Genomic DNA, 16,906 nt, shown 5'->3' with positions numbered 1-16,906 from the left:
GTTGACTAAGCAAAATGAGAAAGGTTTGGTTTTGTTTTCTCTGATCCCACAAAAAAATTTGGGGAGGAAAGTTACAAGTCATTTTTTAAAAGCAAGTCTGCATTTTAAACCTACACATAAAAACATTAGTATATTCCCTATCAAACAAAATTCCGTCAAAATACATGTTAAATGTTATAACAATTCTGCCCTATTTAGAGTCATGCTATACTAACATTTTCTCAAACAATATTATACTGAATAAATTTTTAAATTTCATAGGTATTTTTATTATGATGATTGTAGACAGAAGTCATCAGTAACAACTATCAAAATAATTTTTTGTGATCTGCTCTGAAGATCCAAGATTACCATTATGGATCAAGAGGAAAAATTCTCTAGGAAAAAAAAGTGATACCTGTTACCATCTAAATACAAGGTTCCAGTGAAGTCATAAAGGTGGCGGTTGGGACCTTCACATTCTATTCTTCCAGATACTTTTATCAACTGCTCCCTTGAAGTTAAGGTTGCTGTCTGAATCAAACTCTGGAAATCAGAATCAAAAGGATAACTCAAAAGTCAATGAATCTAGCAGGGCAGAACAGCTCTAATTTACATTAAAAAGATCAACAAATAAAAGCATAAGCATATGATTTTTAGCATCTTTCTACATATAAAGATAAACATACATATAAATTTACATTTACACATATTTCTGTTAAATGGATAAATTTTGGTACTATCTTTTTAACTTAGTATGCATATTTCATTTTTAAAATGAAAATAACAGAAATTTATTATCTCTTCTACAAACCTCTTTTCTGTTCTTTGTAAAGCTAATGACTTTGGAATATCTTTGGGGAAAAAGTCACAGAAAATGCTTTTCTATTTCATAACCTCAATCTTTTCTTTAGAACCAAACTAATATAATAGAGGAGATAAGCCTCCTTGGAGCCCATAATCTTCATCTTGGGGATCTGCGCACTGATCTTTCATTCGAGAACCTAGAAACAGCACTCTGAACAGTGTCAATGATTATGTGCTATCCTTAGTTTAATATAAAAAAAACAGAAAAAAAATGCTAACATAACTAATAGAATAATTACTTTGGAGGCATTTTATGTATTTCCCTTTAGCAACTGTGGTGAATTCTCAACCCAACCACACTCTCAACCTAATTCCCTAAGTTAATTAAAGCAAGTATTTTTCAAAATATCTGAGTAGTATCAATGCATAGTATGGAAGGGTTTCTTACTTTTCAAAGGTATGTGGTTCACCTGAAGATTGGACTGAATAATAAAGTATAATATAGTATAATAATAATAAAGTATAATAAAATAATAAAGACTTTACCTGTCTAATTTTAAGATTGGTCTCTCCATCCAGATTAGATGTTTCAACATAGCACATTGACTGAGGCTCACTATAAAAGCAAAGAAAATCAGTCTTAAATAACTCTCTCCATATAATCTATAAACTCAATATCTTCCAACAGTCAAGAGTTATAATCATATTATGAACTATCTCCTGAAAAATAATTTTAATTTGCAAGATTATATAAATATAGCAAGAAAAAAAACCAGTTCTCCCATCTTCAAGGTTTCCCAGATTAGTGCTCAGATCTAAGGATCTAAGGATACAGAAATTTTGGAGGAAGTGCTACTATCTAGCAAGAGCCTAGTCCCAGACTATCCCAGACTGTTTAGGAGTGGCTAGGTGATCAAGAACTCCAAACCTGGAACAAAGAGATTGGAATTCAAATCCAACCTTGGATACTTGGTAGCTGGGTGACCCTGGGCGGGTCACTTTACTACTGCCTGTCTCAATTCCCTCATCTGGAAAATGGGATAATAATAGCACCTCCCTCCCAGGGATGCTGTAAGTATTAAATAATATAATAATTGTTAAACAGTAGTACAGGGGCAGCTAGGTGGTGCAGTGGATAGAGCACCGGCCCTGGAGTCAGGAGTACCTGAGTTAAAATCCGGCCTCAGGCACTTAATAATTACCTAGATATGTGTGGCCTTGGGCAAGCCATTTAACCCCGTTGTCTTGCAAAAAAAAAAAAAAAACACTAGTATAGTGCCTGACACATAGTAAGTACCATATAAATGCTAGATATTATTATCTTCAATACTGGTATTAATATCTCCACACCAATTCCAAGGTTAAATCAAGTATAGAAATATTTCAAGTTGGATTTGGGGGTAGAATGTAACTTATCATAGTCTTGTCCTCATAGCAGCTTACAAAGAATATTTTTATAAATTTTAAGGAACTCAAAAAAGTCCTTTTTTTTCAGAGCAGCTACTCTCCACTTCACAGCTTTGTAGGCACACAGCCAAAAAGCTACTCAAAATTGGGCCAGGTCATTACACTCAACACTATTATTATTTATGTAGTATGATACTTCTTTCCTCCATTTCAATCTATAAGACATTAAAATCCTATTTTTCTCCTTGATTCCTAACCCCAAAGATATGGCACTACAGCATACAAATACATGAGTAACTCACATTCAAGAAAGAATAAATCAGCCTTAGCAGTTGTAGTAGTCTTTGCTTGATTTATAATCTATATCACTAGGGCAGCTAGGAAAACTGTTTTATGCTACCAAAGAGATCTCTTCAACAAGACAACAAAACACCAATGTTGATGTCATTAGCTCCTTTTTAAATGATCTCTCTCCATGAATGAAGTGATATTTAGGGATAAGGGAGGAGGACTTAATCATAAGGAATAAGCTAAGAAAATCCCAAAGTAATCAAAGAGCTATAGTTCACAAATGGAAAGAAAGATCAGACAAAAATGTCAAAGTCTAGCATTCAATAATAGAGTTCTTATGTTCTCCCTGGTTTTTAAACTTTATTTTTGATGATTTCTTATTCCAAAATGCCTCTCAAGAGAAAACAAACACTGTTCTTTTCATCCTTCACAATCAATAAAGTTTACTTAAAGGAAAAGTAGTTCTTCCTTTATTTGCCAAAGGTCATTTTTATAACACTGAGATTTCCTCTTCAGTAGACAGAAATCACAAACCATTTCCTGAAGTCACTAGACTCAGGTACTCTACCTCAATCTTTTACTCTGATAAAGACACTTGAAAATTCACATTATAGGGTACAGGCACTATATGACTTCAAAGAGAACCACTAAAAAGGTACTTGCAGGGGCCTTAGGCCTAGTATTTAAAAGATCTCCATGTTGAGATAACAAGAAAATAGTCTAGAACTTAAGTCACTCAACACAGTAACCATTCTGCATGGTATTAGACAAGCCCATATCACCATCACTATACTTTTCTTAGTGCTAACTTTACTTTCAAAGTATTTTTATACCTATTTCCTAATTTTGTCCTAAAAAACACTTTTGATGTACATAAGGACAATTTTGTTGTTGTTTTAGAGATAAGACACCTGAGGTATATATAGAGAGAGATTAAAGTTATCCATAGGACCACATTTCTTAAGGTCTTTGACATTCTTTGCAATAGAATGACTAGATCTTTCTTTGCTATGGCTCTAAGTTGAACAGGACAAAACTGTTCAACCCAAATGGTACTAGATTGTATCTATTTCTATTTTTATATAATAATTCTTATATGAATTTTGTTATCACAATAAAAAATAGCTCTCTTAACCATCAGACTGGACTTCAACTAATTCTTAGGTCACATGCCCTAAGAATCCTTTCCTATTTTCTCCAAAATAAAAGTAGTTACTTTTTCAAAATTATCACTGATAGGAGATACCCTCACCTTTATACTGCTGCTGTGATTGGGATTTGTCTTGGAATCATACTGTAACCATCCCTATTCCATGAAATTAGAGAGACACATTTTTCCTGGTCCTTCTATAGATTGTAGAAATTTTAAATTGGGTCAATACAATTCAATACTTACTGAATACTGACTCATATGGGGGATGAATAAATGTCATTAAGTCTTCCCCAGCAAGAGAGGAAGAGCCTAAAATAAACAAATGCATCCCCTGGGATACTTTGAGAGGGTAAAAAAATATATGGTGTATTTCTCCTGATTAATGTTGGAATTCTATCTCCTGATAGCCAAGGTCTAAATCCCAGACAAGACTCAAGATAAATCTAACTTGGATTAAGGCATTTAACTATGTTTCTACTCACTGGACACAGTAATTGGAGCTTAGTGCTATTGGAGTAAAGTTTTGAGCACCATCAGGGATGTTTTTTCCTCTAAAGAAAGGTTTAAATACTATCATTTGTAGAAAGATAAGTTCTTGCTTAAGTCAAGATTGACTAGACATTATAGAGATGAATAGACAGAACTGTTCTCCTGTTGAGAAAGACTTGGGCCTTCAGAGAGATATGGGGTAGCATTCATTCAGAATTTTCAGCATGTCAGATTATCTGAGCACAGAGGTAGATAACTTTTTACCTGGAACAGAATGAAATCAAAATTCCCCAAAATGCAATGAAATTAGCTCTAATACATGATTTCTTTCACAAGAGGGATAGGAAGAGACCTACATCCTGAAGGTCTTCGTCACTAATTTGCTATATAAATTTAAGCAAGTCAACTTCACCTCTCTCCATGACTCAGTTTCTTCATCTATAAGAATACTCAGCTGCATTCTATCCAAAACACTTTCAAATATAATTACAGTATTCCATGCAAATTAAGGCAATAAGATGACCCAGCAGAGGTGAAGGGAAGGAGAGTAAGGGAGATGGGGATGAAAGAAGAGGCACAAAATAAGGGCACAGGAAAGTAGTGGATGCCATTATACATTTAAGTTTAACTTTCAGATTCTTCTGAAATTTTAATTCAGTATAAAAATATCATTTCACACTGACCTGGAAGAGATAAGGATCAAGTCTGCTGGAAGATATTGCCCATTGGTGACCTTCACAATATCTCCAACAGCCACCTATTTAATGAGGAGCAAGGATACAACAGCATGAAAAAGAAAAAAAAACGATTAATTGTATCAAATAATGACACAAAATAACCTTCAAAAAGCTTTTGAAGATTTGACAAAGATAAGATTTAGATTAGAGGCACTTCAGTGTTCCCAAGTAACCCTTTTCCTGCAGAGCTAAGTCTTTATAGATTCTCAGTCAAAATTTTGATACAGCAATCAAGGCAAATGTTACCTATAGTCATTTTGTAAAACCAAGTTTTACCAAAAAAAAGTATTACAACATGATAGAGCAAGCAGCTGTACAGAGAAAATTATAAATGAGCAATTGGCCAAATGATACTAGATTGAAGCTTCATTATATAGTATTGATTCCATGAAATGACATTGGCAATTTTGAGTGTGTTTGTACACTGACATGCCACATGAGTCATTTTTTTTAATGTAGGGGAAGAGGGAGACATTTCCTAAAATTCCAACTTGTTCTTAAACACAAATGGAGGGGGGGATGAATATTTTTAATATTTTGCAGTTACTACATCTTGATCAAAGAATATTGTTGTCTGTAATGAAATTAATATTAGAATCATGTTTTGAAGATATATTTATTTATAAGCTATAAAATTATTTTAATTACTTTGACAATTTTTTTCCTTTGGAATGTGAGCTAAGTATCACATTTTTAAATTTTTGATTGTGAGACTATGCAAACTTGGTTCTCTGCTGCCTAGAGGTCCAACTAAAGAACAAATTCTACAAGCAGAAAAACAGGATTCAAAAGTAGACTCTAGGCACTGCATTTTCCCTTTTTAGAAACAATTCCTCCAAAAGACAAAAAAAATCCAAAACCAAAAACATTGTCATTCATCTTTAATCTAGTTGCCAAGACCTCTTCAGATGAATGGATAGCAATTTTTTTCAGACTTCATCCTGCCATGAGTCAGAAAAATAAATAACTTCCAACCTCAAATCTACAATTTTCTTATGTTCATTGTTTACATCATTTCCAAAAAAAGTGAAGTGAAAAAAGTAATTTAGAAATAAAAGAAAGAATTAGGAGAACTTTGTATACATTTGGAAAAGATCAAATTTATTTTTTGTGGGTTGAGGTAAGGAAGAAGGCAGGGGACAAAAAGAGAATCTTTTATGCTTGGTATCTAACTATGAATTGTTCATATGGCTCAGAGATGATCACAAAAAATAAGCAGAGAAAGTTCCTAATGCTCTGATCTGACCCACATTCAATTGTATCTAGTATACTAGAAGAGAAAAGTACATATATTCAATATAATTGTTTCCTCCTATTTTCATGGGTAATTCAAAACTTAAGTACAGCTAACAATCACAGACAATATCCATATTTAAGATAATATAATTATGTTTGCAATGAATAATCCTCACCAAAAATAAAGTCCCCAAACAATTTCTATATCATCTTTAAATTAGTGCTTACCTCTTTCCAAGTAATATTCTGCCACATACCATTTCTTAACACTGAAAAGAAAATCATTCTGTATTAATAGATGGTATGCCCCAAAATAACTATTAAGCATTTATACAAAAACTAACTAAAATAATTTAGTTCATTATTTTAACACTCTCTGGATCATGGCAAAGGTCAGATTATACACTTAGAAACATGACAAATACACTACATCCAACCAATTTTTTAAAAAGCTGTGTTCCTACAGAGGGCATAGAAAATCTTCAATATTCACTTTCAGCTTTAAAAAGAAAAAAAAATCTTGTCAGAAAAACAAATAAGGTGAAAAACAAGGTTAATATCCTACAAATAACAAAAATTGCATTTTAAACTACAGGATAGGTGAGAGTAGTTTTTTTAAGACAATAAAGATATATCAGACTTTTGCTACTTTTCCTTTTTTAGACTATTTCCTGAAAAATTGTACTCCTCCCCTCTTTTTCACTATTCTATTACTCTAAATAGAATAAAGCATTAGAATGATTAGCATAATTATATTTTCATTTAGTCTTTGTTTTTAGTTGTTTCAGTTATGTTATAACTGAATGACCAACCCCATTACCACTTCTTTCTCTAGCTTATTTCATAGATGAAGATATAGACGCAAACAAGGTTAAGTGACTAGCCCAGGGCCACACAAATGTCTGAATTAAGATTTGAATTGAGGAAGATGGGTGTCACAGGTCTTGACACTCTAGTCACTGTCACCTAACTACCCTTTTCTAAAAATTACATTCCTTTATCTTATCAAACAGAGGCTAATTTTTCCCTTCTATTATTTTTCCCCACTATAAAATGCCAAAATATTATCCAGTAATCCATTTTCTTAAAACCTTCTGGAAATTAAAATTTTTTTTAAAATTTATTTAAGGCAATGTAGTTAAGTGACTTGCCCAAGGTCACACAGCTAAGCAATTATTAAATGTCTGAGGTCAAATTTGAATTCAGGTACTCCTGACTCCAGGGCCAGTGTTCTATCCACTACACCACCTAGCTGCTCCTGGAAATTTTGTACATGAATATTTCTGCTATGGATTTTAGAGAAGAAATGTTAGTTTACCTATTGTTTTCTTTCGGTTAACTGCGCTGTCAGCCTTGTGACGTTTCTGTTGTAATATACAAAACATATTAAATTTAAAATATATTAAATTATATTATTATTAAATATTAATGAATGGTTAATATTGAATAAACATATCAAATAAAATATGTAATTCAAAATATCCTCAATAATTTACCCAGTAGCACAATAATCTAAAATGGCACAAAGTACAAAGAACAGGAATCTTTGTTTTACAATTAAGAATGTAACTTAATTCAAGCATTCCTTAATTCAAGCAAGGAGGTTTTCTCCTCCTCCCATATTCTTTTTGGATACCTCATCATGGAACAGAAGTGACCCTGGGTTCTTGCAAGCTGCTCCAGTATAGCTATAGCTATGGGAAAAGCTTGGAATACAGGCCTAATATTGACCAGAGGCTCTGTTTTGCCTATTTTTTTTTAAGAAGCTTATCAAAAGGTTTACAAGACCCTAGATATAAAGTTACAATGGATTTTAGAGTTCATTTAGTTAGACTTCCTCACTTCTCCCCCTGAGACCCAGAGACATTAAATGACTTGCTAAGAACACTTAGGTAATAAATATCAGACCCAGGATTCAAGCGCTCAGCATTATTCTCTTTTTACCTGTTTGCCACCGTGTGTGTGTGTGTGTGTGTGTGTGTGTGTGTGTGTGTGTGTATGTGTGTTTTGTTTGTTTTTATCTATATGATCTTATTATACTTCTGCTAAGACATGGAAATGTTCTATAGCTGAAGAAGTGTATCTGAAGGAATAAATCATGTATTCTTGAAGTACTGACCTAAATTAGATGCAGAAATGTGAAAAACCATAGGAAAGAATAGGCAGCAAACAATCTAAATAACTATGGGCTTTCTTTTCCAATTTGTGTCAACATGGTCAAAAATATACCTCAATATAGACAACTTTCCATGAAGAAAAAATGTGGATAACTCCTGATAATACACCTGTATAAAAATCAGTTATATGAATAAAAAGAATCATAGGGTAAATGTATAAAATAAGGTAAAAGAAGAGAAATATGGGACTTATAAAATGATATCTGGCACAAAGGAAAGCATTCAAAATATGGGAGAAAAGTGAAATAAGAATCATATTGGGCATTTCACATTCACAAGCTATTAGCCAGGAACAACTGAAATGATACTAAAGTAGAGTTGTAACTCTACTCTCATATACTGTACTTAGTTGGTATTCATTTATCTATTCTTTACCATGGATTTTAAGTTTCTCACAATTATATATTATCTCTCTAACTACATTGTCACAATTTCTGTGGTGGTGGTGAAGGAGAGCTTGTTCAAATGCTTTATTTTATAGACAAAACTTATTTATATTTTAAGTTTTTAGCTGTAAGATATTAATTTCAAACAATTTCATATAGAGTATAAAAAATTACATCAAGTATTCTAAAGGTCTTATTACAATCAAGTCAATGCTCTCATAAAATGTTTCTTTCTATGATCAAAAATTAACTTACATAATCTTCTATAATCTCTTTGATGCCTGCAACTGTTAGGATAAATATCAATGGAACCAGGGTAGTGTATCTTCCTGTAGGAGACACATCTGGAATTTGCTGCAAGATAATCAGAAATGTAAGATTAACACAGATGCCAAAATATTGGTTTAAATTACTCATACTACACAAATAGCATTCCCATGAAATGACAATTTATAAAGAAGATTTTTTTTTGATTAGTGGGTCAAGTCCCTTTCTGGAATACTCCAAAAAAAAAAAAGAAAAGAAAAACCCACTGTACTACTGTAGGATTGGAAAGATAGAAAATTACCAATCATCTTTCAAAGTCTTCATATTTGAGTTTTTCATATTATTTTCAACTTCAAATATTTTGTACTCAAAAGAGAAGCTTACAGAAATTCTCCCCTTCCTTAAAAATGCCTAAGAATGTTTATTCCTGGAGCAGTTAGGTAGCACAGTGGATAGAGCACTAGCCCTGGAGTCAGGAGGACCAGAGTTCAAATCTGATTTCAGACACTTAATGATTACCTAGCTGTGTGACCTTGGGCAAGTCACTTAATCCCACTGCCTTGAATAAATAAAATTTTAACAAAACAAGAAAGTTTATTCTCCAAAAGAATAAAAAAGTGTAAAGTTTAGAGCAATTCACACTTTGGGTCAGCTTTATCTGTAGGAACCTTCTCTCTATTATTTGGGCCCTCTGCTCTAACCCAATCACATTCTTCCTATTAGCTACCCTTACTTTAGACTTTTGCTCAGGCTGTTCCTCAAACTTAGGGTATTATACCACTTCTCCAAATTATGTCTATCTTTTGAGATTCAGCTCTAAGACCTACTCAAGGTTCTGATACATATTGCTTTTTATAGTTCCATAGCACTTGAAGTACCCATCTTTCCGGTATGAAATCATACACTGCCTTGACCTACCACTGTGCGAAACTTTTAAAATTTTTTCACCATGGTTGACAATTAAAGTCCATTGAAAGCTAGGATTCTAGTGGTTGTGATTGTTATCTGAATGCCTCATATAATAAAGAGTCCAAAAGAGGGGTATGGACTTCACTGACCTCACAAAATAATTATGTATTTAATGAGAAACTCAAGATATCCCATGTTTTATGACTCCAGTAAACAATAGAAAGATTTAAATGTGCTTCCTCACATTTCCTTAATATACCATTTTATCAAATTGTGCTATGCTATACATTTAGTGTTTGAAACAGAATAGAGCATGCACAAACCTGGCTCTAGAAATGCCTCAAAGGATCATGTGCCTAACTGCAGAAAACCAGGAGATAGCAATAACAAAGGTCCTGTCCTATCTTGAATCTGCAAGATAGTTATATCCTTGGTTTTATTCTCCATCAAAAACTGATATTGGCCATCAAGGGGACATAATATCTTTTTAAATCTGGAGCTCACTTAAAAGATCTGGTAAAGAAAAAGGAGTTGTTCAGAGAAGGACCATTGATGGCTAAATCAACCCAAAAGAGAATATATTCCCAGATCATTACAGGAACAAAGTCAACTGAGCCTTCCTCTCAATCAAGATCTCAATAAATTAAAGACTCAGTTATCCTTCATTAGGATATCTATGACTGAACTTAGTCCTGATGCCCTTCTGATTCTGCATAAATTAAATGAAAAATCCAGTCTTTTAGACCCAATGCTCATACAATCTCAATGTGATTTTTTGGTAAACTATGATTTTTCTTTAAACAGGGACTAAAAATTCAATTTGAAATAAAAGTTTTACAAATTAAAACATCTTACAAAATCAAAGTCTTAGCTATTTATTATTGTTTTCAAGGGAATAGTTATATTTGTATCCCAAACAAAAACACAAACAAAAAAAATTACCTGCAATAAGGCAATGAAGAGGAAGAAGGCATTAGCAGCTCTTCTAATCTGCTCATATAAGAATCGAGGTAGAAATGTAACCACACTGTATTTCGCTGTGCTATAGATAAAACAATAAAATTATCAGTTAATGGGCTATATGTTTGGAGTAGGGGGAAGAAGGCAAAAAAAAACAACCTTTTTTAAAAATACAAAGGTCAGACAATGAAGACTCTGAGGTCACCCAATGCCATCCAGAACATCACTAATTATCTTGACTTTTGTCCTGCCACTAGACTTCTTTGCCTCTGGAAGAGTGTGGGGTTGACGACTTTGTATAACTACCTCATTTAAATTCAATTCACATGCAAGCTAAGATATCACCCATCTTTACCCCTAACATTATAATGTCATTGGTCCTCTTCAAAAATGAAGGATAAACAACAATAAAAACAACAATACAGCAGCTAAAATCAGGCAATTTATGGAACCCTAATTCTTCTATAGATATTATTCCAGAAAACAATCTGTTACTTGAAATTTCTATTCTGGCTATTTTTAAGTGTCACTGAACTGATTTTCTTTACTAGTAAAGTACACAAAAGAAAATCCCACCAATTAGGAACCTAAGCAATGAACCTAATAGGTATATAACAAATAGATGAATATATAGAGACTGGATAAGATTATCTGAGGTTCTTTCCAATTCGGAAATTTTGCGGGGGGAGATGAATTTATTTTTTTTCATTTTTATTATTTTTTACTTTTACAATTTTTCCAACCTCACTCCCCAGAAAAGGCAGTTTGATAGTCTTTACATTGTTTCCAGGCTAAAGACTGATCAAAATTGAATGTGTTGAGAGAAAAATCATATCCTTAAAGAAATATTAAAATATAAGAGATATCAAAATTATGTAACACATAAGATAACCTTTTTTAATTGCAGGCAATAGTCTTTGGTCTTTGTTTAAACTCCACAATTCCTTTTTTTTTAGATACAGAGGTTATTCTCCATTGCAGATATCCTAAAATTTTCCCTGATTGTTGCACTGATGAAATGAGTGAATCCATCAAGGTTGACCATTACCCCCATGTTGCTGTTAGGGTGTAGAGTGTTTCTCTGATTCTGCTCATCTCACTCAGCATCAGTTCATGAAAATCCCTCCAGGCTTCTCTGAATTCCCATCCCTCCTGGTTTCTAATAGAATAATAGTGTTCCATGACATACATATACCACAGTTTGTTCAGCCATTCCCCAATTAATGGACATTCACTCAATTTCCAATTCTTTGCCACCACCAACAGAAGCTCTGAAACTTTTTTTTATGAAATTGAAACCAAATTGCAAATAACAAAGTATTGAATCATTAACACCAGGAACAAGGCAGAAATTATTTTCAAAACCTGGCAGGTCTTACTGTTTAACTGCAAAGCTACATTCTACAAATTGGATTTTTTTTTAAAGAACAGCTAGGTAGTATGGTAGATAAAGCTCCTAACTTGAGTCAGGAGGAAGAAAGTTCAAATCTGACTTTAGACACTTGACTTTTACTAGCAGTGTGACCTTGGGCAAGTCACTCAACACCGACTGCCTCACATCCAGGGCCATCTCCAATCATTCTGATTCATATCTGCCCAATGGACCCAGGTGACTCTGGAGGACAAAAGTGAGGTGACTTAACACAGCACCCCCTCACTCAAATCCAGTTCATGAGCTTGTCATGGCATCATCTCCCTGCTGTTGAGATCTTTTTCAGAACTGAACATTATTACTACTACAGTCTACAAATCATGTTCTGGATAATAATAAGACCATATATATTTAATAATTAATGTAAAAGAACTTGTTTTATTAGCAGAAACTAAGGGATGTATATGAGCTTTAGTTTTCAAAAGATATGAATGATCTTTTAAATCACTTTTCTCGACAAACTTAGATATTATAGTATACATACACATCATGGTTCCACATTTCATGCCTGCATATTGTATGTAATATGTGTGTGTGTATCTTATATCCTTTACTTTGACTCCCCACACATTTGGTAGTCTAGTTGCAGAAGCAATACTGACAGTAGAGTTTACCAAAAGACTCTCAAAAGAAAATAATTTATTTTCATTCAAAATAGACTAACAAGTCCTGTCAAAGGAAAAGATGAACAAGAAAATAAACTAAAATCTAAATTCTGCCACTTTTACATGTAGTATATATTAATACAAAGAACAAAGAAAACATGGTATAAAACATCCCATTCCAACCTCTTCTGCAGAAGTTGACTTCATTGGTACAATTATTCTTAATTAGCACTTTGAACCACACAATTATAGTCATACCCTAACATCATTAATTGATTCCCAGAAAACACTTCAGTGCTGGCAAGGCAGAATGAATGTCATAGTAACTATACTTGGACCCATTCAGTAAGCAACAGAACTCTGGAAAATAGATTTAAAAGGTAGGCTCAAGTACTAACTCACATCTATCACTAAATATCCAACTGCCTCTTAGGCAATGGGGTGAAATGGGATTTCATTATGTTCTTATACTTTATACTTTTTATTTTATACTTTTATTATACTTTTTATACTTTTATTTTAGGGGTGATTCTAGAAGTGTAGTTATTTGGTTTATAAGCTGACAGTCAAACTAGAAGCACCAAACTAAAAAAAAAAAAAAAATAGGAGGGGCAGCTAGGTGGCACAGTGGATAAAGCACCAGCCCTGGAATCAAGAGTACCTGGGTTCAAATCCAGTCTCAGACACTTAATAATCACCTAGCTGTGTGGCCTTGGGCAAGCCACTTAACCCCATCTGCCTTGCAAAAACCTAAAAATAAAAAAAAAGTAGAAGGTGGAGAGAAAGAGCTGGAAAAAGCCATGTCAAGGAGAGGGTTTGCTAAAAAGCTGACACTAATAGCAACATGAGGTGATAAATTAAGGGGGAAAAAAAAGAAAAGTGGATTGAAAGAAAACAGCAGTCTAGAGACATTAATGAAGAAGCTTGGAACTTCATAAAACTAAAAAGACCCAAAGCATATTACTATGCAGTAGAGCAACTGTCTTACCATAAGGTAAGAAGCTAAATCATTCAAAATGAATGTTTAATAAGACAGAAAACATTTTAGAAACAACTCTGATTTTAAAAAAAGAAATATTTTATCATTCAAACTAGGAAGTTTCAGTTATTTGGAAAATTCATTTTTGGAACCCTATTTTCCAGAAGATGATGGATAAAATGAGGTATTTTTTTCTACCAGAAAGCATTTAGAAAATGTGTTCTCTATTATTAATTTCCCCATGTTAAGAATTCATTAAAGACTTGGGGGGGGGTGAATCAAGACCTTTCCTTTATGTAACATCACAAATTATATATAGATCCTTCCATTAGAGCTTAGAAGATAATGAAGTTAATGATAAAATAAGGTTAGATGACACATCATTCATTTTTTGTGGATTGTATTATGTCTGTAGTGTTAATCATTTAAAAAATTACAAGTTAAAAAAAGCAAACAAAAAGCTCAAAAAAAAATCACAATATAAAGTGATTTTTCAGGGGCACCTGGGTCCCTGGGAGCTCTGGCTCCTGGCAGTAGAAGCAGTTTCATAATCTGCCAACGCAGGAAACACCAAGAATAACTTGGAAGATCAACGGGGAAACTTCTACCAGAGCCAGCATGAAGCCCAGGCCAGTGTGGCCCTTGGCGCAGCCGTGACCATCAATGCAGTCCAGATCCCAGGAAATGGAAACAGGCCCACAGACCTGCCCATCAGGGAGCCTCCTGGCAGCTGCTCTCAGAGCCCCCAGCCCACAGAAGGTAAGGGGGTGGGGGGAGACTGTTGATGGCTCTCCTCTGTCCCTGGTGCTTTGTCCATATTCAGACACCAGTCACAGTCTGTCCCACCTCCCAGTCAGGGGAACCTGCTCAGAAACCCAGGGCAGAGGGAAGGAGTTATGGTCATCCACAGATGAGAGCACAGGCCAGGAGAGCAGTCAGAGCTTCTCATAAGACCTTAAAGGAATTGAGGTCCTTGCAGGGTGTCCCAAAAATATTCAAAGGCTTAGGAAGCACCCCAAAAACTTGGCACAGGCTGGGGAAATGAGTAAATAGAAAAAAAGGAACCTAACCATAGGGCCTAACCTAACCAATTACTTTGGTCCCATGTCAGATCAAATCACACACTCAGAAAATGACAAAAGTTCAAGCTACTGTATCCAAAGCTTCCAAAATAACAATGTTAAAAACTAGTTTAGGTCAAATGGAATAAACAGTCCAAAAAGGTAATGAGAAGAATGTCTAAAAAGCAGAATTGGCCAGATGGAAAAGGAGATAAGAAAGCTTTATGAGGAAAACAACTCCTTTAAATGTAGAATGAAGCTAAAGAAAGCTGGTGACGTTATGAGGAATCAAGACACAATAAAACAATACCAAAAGAATGAGAAAATTAGAAGAAAATGTGAAATATTTCATTGAAAACAACTGATCTGGCAAACATCCAACAGAGACAATTTAAAAAATTATTGGGCTACCTGAAAGTCAAGAACAGAAAAAAAGTCTTGATTTCATTTTTAAAGAATTTGGAAAATTGCCCTGATATTCTAGAAACAGAAGGAAAAATAGATATCGTGAGAATCCACCAATTGGCTCCTGAAAGAGATACAAAAAAATATAATAACTCCCAGGAATATTATAGCCAAGTTCCAAAACTCCCAAATCAAAGAAAATATATTTATTACAAGCAGCCATTAAGAAACAATTCAAATATGGAATTGGAATCAGGATTACACCTTAGCAGCACCCACATTAAGAGCTCGTAGGGCTTGGAATATAATATTCCGGAAGACAAAAGAGCTTGGAATGCAACAAAGAATCAACTATCCAGCAAAGCCGAACATCTTCTTCCAGGGGAAAAGATGGACTTTCAATGAAACAGCTGAATTTCAAATGTTCCTGTTGAAATAGTCAGAGCTGAACAGAAAGTTTGATCTTCAAGTCAGGACTCAAGTGAAGCAAAGAAAGAGTGGATAAGAAGGGTAAATTATGAGGATTTAATGATGATGAACTGCATGTATTCTTGCATGGGAAGATGCTGCTGCTAATACTCATATGAACCCTCTCATTTATTGGAGCAGTTAGAAGCTTTTATAGACAAGGTACAGGGGGGAGCTGAAATTAAAGCTATAATATATCATAAAAATGGAATCAATAGGGGCAGCTAGGTGGTGCAGTGGATAGAGCACTGGCCCTGGAGTCAGGAGTACCTGAGTTCACATCTGGCCTCAGACACTTAATAATTACCTAGCTGTGTGACTTTGGGCAAGTCACTTGACCACATTTCCTTGCAAAAAGAAAACAAAAACAATTAGAGTCAATGGGTGAAAAGGAAATGTACTGGGAGAAAGGGAAAGGAGAGGTAGAATAGACTAACATATTTCATTTAAAAAAGAGTCAAGAAATAGCTTTTGCAGTGGTATGGAAGATGGGGAGGTGAATGGGAATGAAGAAGCCTTCATTCTCATCAGAAATAACTCATAGAGGAAACAATATACATATTTAATAGGGTATAGAAATCTAGAAGACAAAGGAGAGAAAGGTAATGGGAGAGGGGGGGAAGATGATGGGAGAGGATAGTAGGATATAACACATTTTCTTTTTTTGTCATTTTGCAAGGTGGTGGGATTGGACAGCCTGTCCAGGACCACAGGGCTAGGTGGGTGCTGGGTCTCTGGGATGGGATGTAGGCTTGGGGCCTCTTTGCCCCAGAGCCTGTGCTCTGTCCTCTGTGCCACTTGGCTACCCCATAGCACACTTCTGAAGGATGGAGTGAAAGGAGAGAGAAAATATAATAAATGGTAGAGGAAAGGAATAGATGGAGGGAATTATAATCAGCAACAGCAACTGTGGAAAAATATGGAAGTAACTTCACTGATGGAATTATGATACAGAATGCCATCCACCCCAGACACAGAGCTGATGGTATCAGAACACAGACTGAAACACATTATTTTCTCTCTCTTTCATTTTTTTCTTGTGAGGTTTTTTGTGGGGGGAGGGGGGATTATGTTTACTCTTACAACAAGACTATTTTAATAATGTGCAAATAAAAAAGGTAAATTAAAAAAATAAAGTGATTTTCAGAAATACTCTTT

General features: G+C 34.3%; 1 protein-coding gene across 5 annotated transcripts in view; it reads right to left on the bottom strand.

Annotated features, from left to right (window-relative positions):
* ATP8A2 (ATPase phospholipid transporting 8A2) overlaps positions 1-16,906 on the bottom strand; it is an 865,734-nt gene that overhangs the window by 601,105 nt on the left and 247,723 nt on the right. For all 5 annotated transcript variants that reach the window (XM_074216189.1, XM_074216185.1, XM_074216187.1 and 2 more), the window contains 7 exons: positions 10,781-10,880; positions 8,918-9,016; positions 7,418-7,463; positions 6,328-6,368; positions 4,810-4,883; positions 1,333-1,402; positions 398-525 (listed from right to left, as the gene is read on the bottom strand). In XM_074216189.1, the coding sequence (XP_074072290.1) occupies positions 398-525; positions 1,333-1,402; positions 4,810-4,883; positions 6,328-6,368; positions 7,418-7,463; positions 8,918-9,016; positions 10,781-10,880 (558 nt within the window). The remainder of the gene's footprint in view (positions 1-397; positions 526-1,332; positions 1,403-4,809; positions 4,884-6,327; positions 6,369-7,417; positions 7,464-8,917; positions 9,017-10,780; positions 10,881-16,906) is intronic.

The sequence above is a fragment of the Macrotis lagotis genome, chromosome 1 (assembly GCF_037893015.1).
Source record: "Macrotis lagotis isolate mMagLag1 chromosome 1, bilby.v1.9.chrom.fasta, whole genome shotgun sequence".
In the NCBI taxonomy this organism is placed as follows: domain Eukaryota; kingdom Metazoa; phylum Chordata; class Mammalia; order Peramelemorphia; family Peramelidae; genus Macrotis; species Macrotis lagotis.
The sequence above is the reverse complement of the archived record's forward strand: the minus strand, read 5'-3'. Positions and strand labels throughout refer to the sequence as shown.